General features: G+C 35.1%; 1 protein-coding gene across 4 annotated transcripts in view; it reads left to right on the forward strand.

The window, feature by feature from the left end:
* Slit2 (slit guidance ligand 2) overlaps nt 1-15,396 on the forward strand; it is a 342,324-nt gene that overhangs the window by 225,986 nt on the left and 100,942 nt on the right. For all 4 annotated transcript variants that reach the window (XM_087187403.1, XM_087187404.1, XM_004847219.3 and 1 more), the window contains exons 7-9: nt 2,607-2,678; nt 5,886-6,049; nt 8,415-8,553. In XM_087187403.1, coding sequence (XP_087043529.1) covers nt 2,607-2,678; nt 5,886-6,049; nt 8,415-8,553 — 375 coding nt within the window. The remainder of the gene's footprint in view (nt 1-2,606; nt 2,679-5,885; nt 6,050-8,414; nt 8,554-15,396) is intronic.

Here is a 15,396-nt window from a genome sequence, read left to right on the forward strand (position 1 = left end):
TTTTTAATATGAAGATACTATTTCCAAAATAACATTGGAAACCAAATCTATATCAATATTTTACTTTTTTGACACCAGACACTGAAATGAAATCTGTCCCTTCAGTTACTGGTTTTACATGTTTTTTTCTTTGTCCACAAAATGGGCATAATTTAATTACGTTGAAATATACTGACTTCAGGGCCAGGGATTTAGCTCAGTGGCACTGTGCCTGCCTGGCAATTGCAATGTTCTGAGTTTGATCCCCGGTAGCAAAAAAATAAAAAAGAATTATACTGATTTCATATCCAGTAAATAGCACACTCTCTGCTTGCTTGATTGACACCAAGGGAATAAGAACAACTAAATGAAAACCTTGTGTGAGAAGTGTTCCATGACTATAAAGGTTGCATCTTATGCTTACACACCAGGATATCTTCTGAACTAGAATATGTTCTCATTACAAAGAAAAATCTAGAAAATGACTGTATAAATAGATTTATACATAGAAGAAATTTTTGCAAATAATTACAGCAGTTTCCATTGTTTTAAAATAAGAATTGACCACAGCCACCACAAACACATGCCATCATAGCTGATTAACACAATATTAATCATTACAAATTTTTAAAATAATGTTGTGGTTTGCATGTATCCTTCAGTGTCTATCAGTATCAATATAATAACAGGCTGGCATCAATACTCAATAAAATGCTACTAAGATAATTTATTTGTTCTGTTGCATTGTGTGAACTGATATTTTTAGAAAAGATTTCAAATAGAGTCTTCTTCAGCATTCAATGGAAACTCCTTTGCATGGAAATATAAGAAATTAGTTTCAAAATTGATGCATGGCTGTAGTATATGAACTACTTTAAAAATGTGTCCTCAAGGTCACATGTTAGAATGTTGTATACTTTGAAGAGTTTGACCATATTAAGTCAGCATAAATTCTGAAGGTGAGAGAAGAGGTCATTTGAAAGCAAATTCCTATGAAAACTGAAACAAGTAGGGGGTCAATTAGACATTCTACAAAAATTTAGATTAGTAAGTGCAAGAGAGGTTCTGTTTTTCCTTTGGAGAAGTTGGGTTGTGATAAGAAAACAACAGAACAGTTATCTTATGAATGTGTGAATAAAGTCTGAACCTGGAACGTGATTTTATGAGGGAGAGAGATGAACAATGCATTGGGGTGGTGAACAAAGACAGTGCATTCCTGAAGGAAGCAAGAAAGATAGGATCAGTGATCCAGGTGAAGTTCGATGCTGCAGAAAGTTCTGGAGATTCACTTGTCTGTGGAGGCCAGGCCAGGAATGCAAGTAAAAGAAGAGATCTAACTGCAAAGAAATGCAGTGGGTGAAAGAGATGGAGAACAGATATTTGGGGATGATGAGACTTGTTAAACAGGCAATGATATTCTCTGTTGTCACAGCTAATGTTCAGCTCCCAGGAACTATCTTCCTGTTGCTATGAGAAGAGTCCCAACCTGATTTTCCAGGGGAAAGTAGAAGTTGACCTCCTAGTTTTTAAATACCAACAGCTAGGTCAGATATTTCAGTCTGTGAACCAAGTCTGGGCTAAGCAAAATATATTTCGGGAGGCCACTTGAGGGCAGCTGTCTATTATGGCTATCAGTTGCGCCATATGCAATGTTCCAAGGTTGAAAAGATTGAGTTATACTTCTCACTAAAGTTGCGCACACCAGCCTGAGACCTAGACCACACACTGCCACTCTTTACTATCCAGTTTTGCAATATATGAATGGCACAAGAACTAACCTAGGGGTTTGGATTAAATTACGCAGGAAAAGTAACTCCACAATGGAGGACCTGTAAAGCTTGCAGTCATTTGGTACGTGTTATATAAGCATTTTCTGGTGCTTAAGCAGAATGAAATCTTTTTTCAAACATAATTAAAACGTATCCTGCTATTTGAACTAAAAGGTATCACTTCTCAAGGAGATTTCCTTTCAACTGATCTCTCTCCCCCAAAATAATAATTATTAATAATAAAACTAGCAATGCTTCTGTCGAGGAAAAATAAGAAAGAAGAGAAGTGAGCGAACATTGTACCTATTCTCATGGTGATTCCCTGACTACCCACCTCCTTGCCCTTGGGAAACCATGACTGGTGCCACATAGCACTAAATAAAGGACACTATGCCCTATCGCAGCTACACAGTTAAAATACATCGCATTTCTAATCCATGGCCAGAGCACACTGAATATACCAAATAATGAGGTAAGTCCTTATGTGTGTTCGTTAACTCGTGAATACTAATTACACACAAATGGAATTGTACCATTTTTTCTGCAGTGACTGTCCCGTGTTCATTCCTTAACCCGCTTTGTAAGTAGACACACATGTACACAGCATGGAACTTACATGTAAGTTACCAATGATGCTCTCATCAAAGGCGTACATTTGCCATGTTGAACAAAGCTGAATGCATCAAAATATATTTACATATAAAAATTATAACTTTGTCTATAAAACAGTGCTTTCTTTATACCATCTCTACTAGGTACTCAGTTCTACAAAATATAGTCACAAGAAGTGTTCTATGTATGAATACCAATAATCTATGCTTGTACATATCTAATATTTCTCATTTTTCTGTTCTGCAGCACTCTCAACAATAACAACATTACAAGACTTTCTGTTGCAAGTTTCAACCACATGCCTAAACTTAGGACTTTGTAAGTAGTTAAAAGATAACATGAAGATAAATTTAATTTACTAAGGATGTCCTCTCACTACCACTTCTAGTTAAAAAAAAAAAAAAGAAAAAACAACCAACCACTAGTTTGTTATGGGGTAAAGAAGGAAATCACAACTTATAAAAATTCAAAAAAATTTCCATTTTTTCCGTTTTTCATCATTTTTTCCTTTCCCTTCTTTCCTTTCCCCTGCCCCTCCCACTACCCCTACTCCTTTGGACCTTTTCTTCCTATTTTACATTATCGATTATTCATTCTAATAATTGGTACATTTTAGGTATGCAATATAATGACATTCATCATTGGAAATTTGCACCTTTACATAGTCTCTCTTGGTTCTTATTTTTCACCCTTGCCCAGCCCTCCCTTCAACCCCTCCAGTCCTCCCTATTTACAAAGATTTTGTTCCTATTTTTCCATTTTCTCATATTAATCCCATTCCCTTCTATCCTTTCCCCTAGCCCTCCCACTTCCTTCCCCTTTGCCCCTTTTCTTCCTATTTCACATTACCTATTATACATTTAGTCCTTATTTACACTTTCAGTTTCTCACACCAGAGAAACTATTCAGTATTTACACATGTGTGTCCTATTTATTTCACTTAATAGGGAAGGGTGGAGGGGGTGAAGGGAGGGCTAGGAATGGGGAAAAAATAAGAACCAAGATGCATTATATAAAGGTACAATTCCCAATGAGAAATGTAATTGTGTTGTATACCTACAATGTACCAATAAAAGAATTTTAAAAAAAATTCAAAAAAATGGTATTTTAGTAAATGAACTATAATTCTGAAAACTTGAATGGTATACATTAAAGTAAGTTTGCAGTTAAAAAATAGAATATTTACTTTGAGCTATCATAGAGGTCACATTTCATTAAGAAATAGAAGACTCCTTGATTGGCTGTCAGAAATGATAAATGAGAAGTCTTTATGATTTTATTACTGTACTCTAAGCAGACCTAATAAAGCTAAACTTGTTTTCCAACATTCTTTGTGATGTAAAAATCACAGCATCACCCTCTAGTGCTTCTATAATTAAGGTTGTGTCAGCATTTATATTTAGAAATTTTTTTCAGGGGTTATAGTTGAATGTTAAGATTTCTGGAGAAAAACTGATTTTCTAGTAAACTATTAGCTACAGCTATCTGTTTTCTCATGAAGAAAAAGTAACCCTTAACTCCTAGGGTGGGAGTCCTTAGAGTATTTTCAGAGGCAAATCTTACTTGAGCTGGGTTTTGAAATCACCTTCACCAGAAAATATAGTATTTCATAGAACATGTGAGCAATGATTGGGAGCCAAACCACAGTGCTGAATGTCTTGAGGGGCAGTGTTTTTAAGTAAGACAAACATATTTTGCTTGGATTTCTAAAAACAATTCTCATTTTATAACAGCTTATAACTAGAAAAAAATTACATTTGATTTCTCTCCACAATAAAAATCAATTAGGCTGCTAGCTTTTCATTGAATTCTACAATACCAGTCTTGAAATCATTTTCTTCTCTATAAAATCAAAATCTGTATAACCCATCATCAGAGTCTCTGTAGGATATGATTTAGCAAAGTAAAGAAATTCTAAAAACTATAAAGGCATAACTAAGTTTTGTTATGCTGGAACTATCAGCTTGAGACTAACCTGATGTAGTTAATAGTCCAGTTCAGTTAATATTTCACAAAATCAGTTTCCTATTAACTTTAGCTATTTTTACTAGTACATGTTTGCAGTGCATGATTACATTCATCATGGGAAGTCGGTACATGTACGTAACATATCTTAATTCTTTTCCTTAAATCAATCATGCTTCCAATCCTTGCAAAAATAAAGCCACTGAAACTTGTAAAAACATATAATCAGTGGCTTACATTTTCCTGTAGAAATGCACTAGTTTATCCTAAAAATCAACTTTTCAAATTTTCATGTTCTCTATTTCAAATTCAGGCATACTTCATTGGAGTAATTGTTTTGAGGCAGTTTTAGATGGGTCTATTCAGAAAAGAATGACGTGGAATGCACCACCTCACTTCTGAAGGATGGCACTCTCACTTTTGAGCACATTGAGCCTGAGGTCACCTAGCTTTCCCTTGCTCACTGGTATGCCTTCTGGTTTTAATGCAAGACGATCTATTCCTTATCCACAGGCTAATGGAGAATGTAAAGCAGTCTTCTTTAAATTCCTTGCTTTGGTCAGTTCATTGCTCTGTAGTGTCATAGCTACTTAAAAATTACATTTTTATAGTCCAGTTATCTTTCTGGACTAAGTTCCATGTTTTACTGTCCATTACTGTTATTGGGTTAGAATTGAACACATCAGCTAAAAAGGACTAAAATGGTATTACGGTGTCATAGATGATTCTGGGAATCATGCTTTGATTTATAGCTTTGGATGTTCCTTTCTTTAGTTTGCGAAACATAAAAGCCAGTTTGAAGTCATTTACCTAATTTAGTGCATACATTTGTCTGATAATTTATTAATGGAGGAGTGCCATTTGCCACTTGGAAGCAATCCATGATCTTGTGTGGATCCTGCCAACATAGAGGGGACTCACTTAATTCCTTCACTTCCAGCCACTTATGTCTTTTAATTTCAGTCTCTGCTCTTTGGGGATAGGTTCCCAAGAGCCAAAAGCAGCTAATCCCCTTTTCTGTGAGTAAACAAAAAGAAGAAGAAAATCAGAATAGGGGTGTGAGAAAAGCATTTTATATTGAATTATTATTCTGCCTTGTTCAGCAAAAGGTGACCTGCTAAAAAGATTTTGCAGGCAGTTTCTATGAGACTAATAATGGAGGACTTACTGATATTTCATACGGAGTCACAACTTTTATTAACCTCCCCTCTCCTCTACCTCCCTCACTTCCTCCACCCCATTTCCCTTGGCTCTGTGTGTTGGGACTGCAGAGCAATTTACCCTGAACTAATGATTTTCTCTTTACCTATTCAGATGAACACGGGCAAAATAATTTTATGGTCCTCTTGCGGCTTCTGAGTATTTGCTTAACTCAAATAAAGAGAGACTTGATTCTCTGGTTGTGAACGAGTTTAATATAAAAATAGTAATTAGATTGGAACTTGCTAAGTTTAATCTCCTGTATTAAAAAAATGAAGATATGTTACTATCAATGAACTTTTCAAATGTTGAAGTCATTATTTTCTGTTCTTTGCTTTACACATCTTTCCTCTCATTTAGTCGACTGCATTCGAACAACCTATACTGTGACTGCCACCTGGCCTGGCTGTCCGACTGGCTCCGCCAAAGACCTCGGGTGGGCCTGTACACGCAGTGCATGGGGCCTTCCCACCTGAGAGGCCACAACGTAGCAGAGGTTCAAAAGCGAGAATTTGTCTGCAGTGGTAAGGCAGAAAGCAGAGTTATGGTAGAGTGTTGTGTGCTGCTGTTTAGTAGAATGTGAGGAACGAATGCTTCAGTGTTGCTCACTACTGTGCAGTTATGCGCCATCACTCTGTGGAGATCTTTTTATACAGTGATGGAGACAATACATTCTAAAACTTTTATATATAATTAGAAGTTGCTATTGACTTGTACCTGAGATTTTTCAGTTTTTATTCTAAGGAAAATACAGAAAATTCCTAGATTTTTAGTTCTAATTTCTACTCATTTTTTCCTCTTTATGTAACAATTTATATCTACATTTATCTTAACACCTGAAAAATGATTAGCTAATCCTGGATCCCTGCTCCGAAATTAAGTAATTCTATCATAATTGCCAAGTGATGGAATATTTTTTATGGATACAAAGATAATGATTCAAATCTATCTAAAACAAATAAATTATTGGTTTATATGATGAAAACATGGAAAAAATATGACATGCATTACAAAAGATATCATTACTTACCATTAGTTATTTATGTATACTTAAGTACCAGTCTTAATATCTCCCATATACTTACCTCATTCCAATTCCTTCAAAACAACCGTATGAGCAATATGATCTTATCTCTGTACTAGAGATTAAAATATAATGAAAAATTGTAACCTTTTGCAAGTTTATGTGATTGAATCCAAGAATTACAATGTAGTCACCTACAGTGTGAACATTGTGTTTATATGTTCATGTATTTTTGTATAAATATCTCTATTGATACATAGTATATTTTATAAATATAGGGCTAGTTCTGCTCAGAAGTATCTGTTCAAAATGTACTGAAACAAAAAATATATAATATTCATTTATTAATATATGTATAATGTAGTTGGCTCTCTATATCCACAAATTCTGTAAGCATAGATTCAGTAAACTACAGATTAAAAATATTTGAAATAAGATGCATTGTACTGAACATGTACAATTTTTCTCATCATTATTCCCTAAGCAATAGAGTGCAAACTATTTGCATAGTACTTATACTGTATTAGGTATTATAAATAATGTAGAGATGTTCAAAGTATAGGGAGAATGTATGTAGCTTATATCCAAATACTTTGTCATTTTATAGAAGGGACTTGAGCATCCTCAGGTTTGGGTGTCCATAGATGTCCTACAACCAATTCCCCAAAGATATACAAAGGGACTCTAATGCATCACAAGAAGTCTTTCAGAGGAACAGAGAGCTATTGCTAGTACTTGATTCTATTTCATTGTTTCCTTTTAGACTTTTTAAAGAATTTTTCTATACTTTGTAAAAGCTTAAAAACATTCTCTTGCAATGCCATGGTCTGATTGCTTTTTAAAAATTTAACAACGAAATGACTAACAAATCACTGCTAACCACTTTTTTCTCTCTTTGCTTTTTCCTTCCTGATTTCTAGATGAGGAAGAAGGCAAGTTCACATTTCCTTTGTAGCCGAAGAATACCGTTGTAGTTTGAGAGCTTGTCTAAAGGAATGGGGCAGCTCCCCTAGCTCAGAACCTCCTCCTGGCATACCTCCACAACCAGGGCCCTTCCCAGCAGGCCCTGCTCTCCGAGAGCAGCCATGTCTCTGCAGCTGCCCCTTGTAGCCCACTGGCACTCTGTTGTTCATGAGTCCCACCAAACAGTCTAATTTCAAAGTGATCTTGGTTCCAAATATTGGATTGTAAAAACACCTGGCTGCAGTTTAACTACTTATGGTACAATTCTGTATCATGTAAAGCCCCGAAAAGAATCACATAGATTAACAATTACAGAATGACACCACACAAATTATTACAATGACTTCAAAGAGAGTAGTAATTTAGAACCTATCCAGACATCAAACTTAGCATTATCCAAGTTGCACCCACATTTATTGTTACAGTATAACTTCATTCGAGCAACATTTACATCTGCCAAGATGAAAGTCTTGCCATGCTTCTTTCTCTTTCTTGAGACAAAGAAAATTGAGCCACATAAATTTGATAAAAACCATGTACTATTTCAGCTTATTAGAAATGAACATAGATTAGCTTGAAATTGCTGTTTTGGGGGGAACTCTGAATAGTTTTGAATAGAATTCTGATCTTGAATCTACATTTAGCCTCTCACAATGTTTTTGACTTAAATTACCATTTTTATGAGTGGTTTTTAAAATCTTATTTGCTTCATTTGAATTTTGAATATTGGCCTAAAATATAAATGCATTTTCCTAAATTTTAGAAATATAGGACCATTTTATGATGGGCCATTTAGAGAAATGTATTTCTGTCACATGATTTGTTAATTGAGCTAGGTCTGCAAGTTTCACTATTACACAATTCAGGAGGAAAAACCTGACTGCTGTTTGTCTCTCTTTTAGGTCACCAGTCGTTTATGGCTCCTTCTTGCAGCGTTCTGCATTGCCCTGCTGCTTGTACCTGTAGCAACAATATCGTAGACTGTCGTGGGAAAGGTCTCACTGAGATCCCCACAAACCTTCCAGAGACCATCACAGAAATGTATGTGCCCTGAAATTCCTCTCTATCCCTCCACGTTCTTGGCAAAGCAAAATGTGATTTTCTTTAAGACACTCTGGGTTTATCAAAGGCACTTCTGATCAATTACCTTAGACAAATGTTCTTTTCAAAAGTGTATTCACCCTTACTCCGTTTAATTAAGTGCCTTATTTAAGTTAGCTAGGATTTTCTTTCTTCCTTCTTCTCTTTATTTGATTTATTTATTTCTTGCAAAGGTAAAATTAAAAGGAATACATTCAAAGAAAAGAGTACTTTTTCTTCTCTTGAGAAGGTGTTTTTAGGCTATTTAGGAAAACAGAGAGCATTTGTACCCAGTCCATACTTTCAGGTCTATACGCTCCGCTCCTTATTGTCCTTTGCCAGTTTAAAGTACTGGGAGTCCAAAGAGGGGAGGCAGCTGGGAGAGAGTGAGCCAGAGAACTGAGATAACTCAATGATGCACCACTCTTTTGAGAGCTTGCTTTAAAGTATAGTTTCACTCCTTTGTTTGAATGCGGACTCCAATGCCAAGTGTAAAAAGCATAATACTAAAATGTTAGATGTAAGGTTTTTTTTAATTAGTGAGCATTTAGCTTCTTTAAGTCAGTGCTTACTCTATCAACAGCTAAATTCTCAGGACAAAGTATCACATACATACTTTGTACGGGGCTGCTGAGTGTATTTCTATGTCCTTACCAAAAATAGGTCATGTGGATAAATTAAGGTCACAGAAGATGTAAAATGGAATGCTTTTACCATCCTGGAGGAAGAACTCAAGAAAATCTTTACCTCAATATTAATTAATTAAGAAAGCACCTTGAACCACCCAGCCTATCCTATTATTGTTTTTTAGGACAAATATAAATTGCAATAAAATACATAGTTCTTTGGATATTTTGGGTTGAAATAATAAAATGTTTTTTGACCTTTAACAAGGTCATTTTCAAAAATTCTTAGCAATGTGTTTAATTGACTTCATTTATTTTACATGAAAATTTAACTCTTTAATTTACTTTGTATGAAAATAAGCTTAGTCCACAAGACCTACTACCATTACATTAAAGTATCTAATACGTGCTTAGGAGTGTTGTTGGAGTTTTGGAGTATAAGATATATTCCTCTGTAGACTCCAGAACCTATGCAGACTTGACAAAAACACCAAATAATGTACATAAACAATATTATTTTAATCAAAATTTTAATTGACGGAATACCACTTTAATTATAGGAGCCAAAAATATTTTTGTAGCTGAACCCTAAAAGAAGAATGAGATAGGGTTTTGGAAGAAGCACGGATGAGAAATGTCAGAAACAAAAAGGAAGTGTCATTATATTTGAGAGATTTATAGTTGAACCTTATTAGTATAATAGATTCACATTGAGACATCAGAGAAAATAATCTCCTAAGACAGGCATCTCTGTAAAATTTTAAAGCCAAGGATTCCTGAAGGCCCTTACTTAAGCTTGCTGGAAGATACTAGATGTGATGAAATAGACAATAGAACACATACTAAAGTTTTAAACAGGAGGATAGTATATTCATCATCTATTCAGGCGTAAAGGCACCATGAATTCTCCAGGGATATTATTAACACATTTAATATACAACTTGATAACCGAAATAATATTCAAGTTAAACAATGTTAAAAGAGTTGAATACATACATTTGAAGATATTGCAGAGGGCATAAAGTAGAGGGAGAAGTGCAGTGGTTAAATAGTCAGAACATATTAGTTGGAATCCCAGGTTTACTTACCACTAACTCTAAAGTTTGTGGAAATTACTTATCCTCTGAGTTTGTCTCTTTATCTGAAACTGAGGATTATTGTTTACTTGAAATGAGATAATTAACACATGCAAAGCTCTAGGGGCCTAGAATATACTTATCGTTCCCCAAATGGTACCTTAACTAGGGAAACCTCCATGGGGAAATTATATCAGAGCCATGCCTTAAAGGAAGGTAGTGAATGGAAATGCAGAGGTGAGGCAGGGGCTTTCAGAATTAATAGGAGATTAGGAGCATCAGCAAAACAGCTATCAGTACAAGACACTGCAAAAAAGGAACTCAGCTTGACTGCTCTTTGATTCTTGAGTGAGTACAGGAAAATAATGTTGAAAACAGGCTGAAGCCAATTCATGGATGGACTTGATAGTACAAAATATTAGACTTTATCTGGAATGTACTTGAACCCAGAAATTTGAAGCAAATGTTCCAGAAGAATTTATTTGACAGCTGTGTGCCAGAGATTTGGCAAAATGAGAGAATACGGGACAGGAGGCCTCCTAAGAGTCTCTGCCATTGATCCCTGGGAGATATCCAAAGAGCTCAAGCTAGTGGGCAACAGAGAGGATGGTGAAGTGGATACAGGTGCAGTAGCTAGTACAGAAGCAGAATTCATGGGGGTTGGCAAAATGAGCAAGTACTGGAGAACATGAACCAGAGATGATGCCAGATTTTCAATCATGAGTGGTGCTGAGGTGACGGTTCTATCATTGCATGAAGGGGCAGAGGAGCAGGACAGAAGCTGGGACAGATCATGATGGTGAGGCCATCAGTGAAATACTGAAACACCAATGACACCTTTTGAGAGGCTCAAATATTACACTGTATCATAATTCTGGAGCGAGACCGGGCTGGAGTCAAAGATTTTGGAGTAATTAGCATAAGAACAAGTCAAATTGATCATTAAATGGCCAATGGAAAGGAGAACAAGAAAATAGAAGCCCCCAAATCCAAACAGAAACAACAGAGGGCTAGAACAAAGAGTAAAAAAGGACATCCAGGAGAAATGAGCTGCAAAAGCAGATATTACTGCTAACGAACCATGCGGTGCTCTGAGGGTAGCCTTGGAATTTGAGCAGTGTATTGTTCTTAGAGGATTCAGTTTTGATAGAGCAATAGGTAAATGAGCCACTTCTCAATGTTAACAAAGGGAGCATTATGGATATTGGAACAAATTTGGGCCAATTGAAAGTGTTTGACTGAGTTTGACTAATAATTTTTTTTTTAAAGGAAGTTGTTGCAAATAGATATTAAGAACAACTAGATTCTAAGATGCAGAAACCTGCAATCATTAGAAAGTGCGAAAGAGGGCCGGGGATTTAGCTCAATGGTTCTGCCACCTGCCTCACTAAGCACAAGGATCCGAGTTCGATCCCCAGTACCAAAAAAAAAAAAAAAGTGAGAAAGCACATGGAGAAAGGAGAGTGTGAGAGTTAGAGAGATAAGGGAGTAAGATCATTGTGAGCACAGGATAGAAGTGATCAGGTGATCAGAAAGGAGATCAGAAAGCTAGGGTGGCAAAAGAAAAGCAAGTTGTAAACATAATGTATTTAAAGCAAAATGAGACATTTAAAATGCTTTACCTTCTATAGTCTATTTTATTTTTATCACAAAACTTCTTCTACTTTGTATGCTCTATAGATTTTGCATAATAGTGAAATTAATATCATAAAAGTTATACTAAAATAATATGTTCCACTGGGTTTCCTTGTATGACAGAAGTGGTATAACAGGTAAAGCTACCATAAATGAAATTTATAAGGAGAGATAAAAGCATATGTGACGCTCTGGGTGAATTTAACTTCTCTGATTATTATAGTATCAGCTTTATCAGTAGAGTATCTGATCATATTGATTTTCTGTGCCAACAAAATACCTTGTCATTTGTTATAGTGGCATAACTCACTAGTTTAGTGACTCCTTGCTCTTATGTCTCTCTTATTTTTGTAAGAATAAATAAGGATTAATACAATGAAGGATTAATATGATGAAGCCATAAAGCTATATAGAACTTTATAATCTTTCAAGATTTTAGGTGTTTAATACATGATGAACTAAAATGATAAACTCTTCCCATGTTACTCAAGTATTTTAAATCAGGATTTTACCATAAATTATCAGAGTGTTTTCTTTTTCATGTTATCAGATGTTTCAGTATTGTTGAATTGATTTCCTGCTGTGTGGTATATCTTTATTCTTTCAAATGTCTGCTAATATAATTCTAATAAATATATGTGTATTATATAAGTGCTACCAAGTATATATGATTTTAGGTAGGAAAAAAATTACATTCTTTTTTCTTGCTTTGTTCTTGCAACTACAAATTCATATTTTTTTAGTTTCTAAAACATTTACTCATTAAGTTATGGAAAGGAAATCTTATCTTAAAATCTTGAATAAGAGAGAGAAGACTAGGAAGAGGCTAACATTCGCCTAAACCTCACCAAATTGGATTATATATACCCGTCCTCTAATTTGATCTTCTCCTTGAGGTGAAGGTTTTAGGAAATTAAATAGGAAAGGTGATACATATCCTTTCTTTATCAGTCATACTTAACTGATGATTTTAACATGGTCTAAGATCTGCCTTCCCATTTGTAGGTTAGGAATGCAGTTGTGACTTTACCTAATTATCATATTTAAAGTCCTGTATGTATTCGTGTTTATTTTGTAACACCTGTCTTTCCTACTAAAGTCTAAGCTCCATGGAAGCAGAACCAACTTTGTTGGGATCACCACTGAATATCCAGCAACAAATCTAGTGCCTTGGCACATAGTTGACACTTGTTAAATGTTTTATAAATATATATGTAATGAATGGATGATTTAAAATGTAATGAAATATTTAGAACAGATTCATCCTGAAAACATCAAGTCAAGATTAATAAATAAACCTACAAGGAACAGCCCATCTTCTCCATGTGAACAAAATAGCACTTTGCTAGCATAAAATCAGCAAGAGAAATACTGAATGAAAAGAATGTTTAAAGGTACAGGTTAAAATTGGCCTAACATACTGAAAGTTCATTGAATTTCTCTGTTCCCTGTATTTACTTGAATGTGTACATGTTGAGATATTTTTCTCCTTAGCTGAGAAAGCCAGCATTTAAAAGATTCCCTTCTTCTTGAGATATATGAATGAATTCAATCATCTTACAGATGAATCTTGAACAGATTTCTCTAACATCCAAATTTCCTTTCTAATGAAACCTGTTCACTTTTAACTGAAGTTTCTCCAAGGCTGTCCCTAGGTATTAAAAAGAGAGAGATTTAAAAATGTAACCAATCTTACCAAAATTTTCAGTTTCTGCAGTGGCTACACTGATCTCCTCCACTTTAGATTTACTTGACTACAAAACACAGCTCCCTTCCTTGATCGAGCTTTTAAAGAGAAGTAGATGAAGCTTGGTCTTGTTGCAAAATGGGAGAAGAGAAAACTGTGAAAGTCACGGAGAGACTGCTAATTATCAGACAAACAAGATGAACGTCTTTAGGAAACTCACCTAAGAAGAGAACATAGAAGCAGAGAGAAAGACAGGGCATGAAGTTATAGGAATGTCTGTGAAACTGAGAGCTATTTTATATCACTTTGTGTCTATATCCTATGATTACGCCATCTTCTCTACTCTCTATGAAATGTTCTCATATTCCCCTAAATTTTATCTACACGGGATGTATCATAGTTTAGTCTGGCACTTGGATTAATGTCCGATTATCCTGCCACACTGAAAGCTTTACCAGGATAGAAATATGTCTGTTTCCCCCTCTGTTTCTGCCCCAATACTGAGCAATAGTTTACCAACACTGTGAAGAGGAAGCTCAGGCACATGATGTGGATAGCTTCCAAGCCTCCATTTTCCATATTTTAAAAAAAGAAACCAGTGATTAATGAAGAGAATATAGTGGGGGGAAAGTCAACGTCTAATTCAAGACAAAATTGAATGGAACATGAAGTTGTTGCTGCCCTGGAAACATTTCAGCACTTTGCTGCTTTGGATTCTACTGGTCAAAAAGCTTGTTCTCAAAGGGATACAATGCTCAGGCCGGTCTATATAGGATCCACTCCACGGCAATAAAACCACTAATAGCACATTGATTCTCTATATATCAAAACTTCAGAATAAATTTCTTAGATAACATTTTGAGGAGTTAAATTTTGAATACAATGTGATGTATTACCTTAAAGAAGACATTTAGTTCTCCTCAATCAGTAGATTTCTCTGGCATATCGTCACTATACAGAAATTCCATGAATTGTGGAAAATGTTCAGGGAGGACATAGGGTGTAACAATTTAATATGTCTTGTTACTCTTAGATCCTATTGCTTCTACTCTGGGCTGACTTTTTTCTGACTCAGAAATCGGACAGCTACACAGTTCTTTCTTTTCATTTATCTCAAAGAAGATCAAGGAAATCTTCAAATTATGGGAAGGCAAAGGATGGCAGCAAAGTTCTTGGGCCTGGGTCTTCTGACTGTGGGTTCAGTGTTTCCAAAGATGTATTGCAGATCTGAGAAGCTGCAGTACTTTTAGAGGAGGTTCTAGTCAAAATGGCTAAAACATAGTGGAAATGTGTTTACTGAACAACTTTTTCTAGTCCAGTAATAAAGAAGCCTCTTTCAAAAGAAACCCATAATGATGGAGATTAAATATAACATCTACAGATACTTCTATGCCTTTTCCTTTCTCTAGATCACTTGAATGCATAATTTAAATAAATGAAAGAAAAAATGATTCTTAAACAATATTTCCTGATTATAGCTTGTGTTGTAGATACTGAATGCAGCATTTAAAATTTCTTATTCGTCCATTTCTATTTAGACAAATTTTTCTTCTCATGTATGGGTAACACATTCTCCATGCTCTATCTGCCATTACAAGTTGTCAAATTTTAAATCCTTAAATATATCAAATAACACTCAATTGTGTCCATATATTTAAAAGTCTTTGAACTTTCTGTGTATAGTAGATTGTAACTTACATTTGATCAGCCTGTTAATCAATTCTGTATTGGCTGATTTAAGTGAATTAAGTGAAATACTCATGAAATCAAACATGAGTTT

This window comes from Heterocephalus glaber, unplaced genomic scaffold, assembly GCF_053883595.1.
Source record: "Heterocephalus glaber isolate CG9 unplaced genomic scaffold, H.glaber_assembly_v1.0 deba00001509, whole genome shotgun sequence".
Lineage (NCBI taxonomy): Eukaryota > Metazoa > Chordata > Mammalia > Rodentia > Bathyergidae > Heterocephalus > Heterocephalus glaber.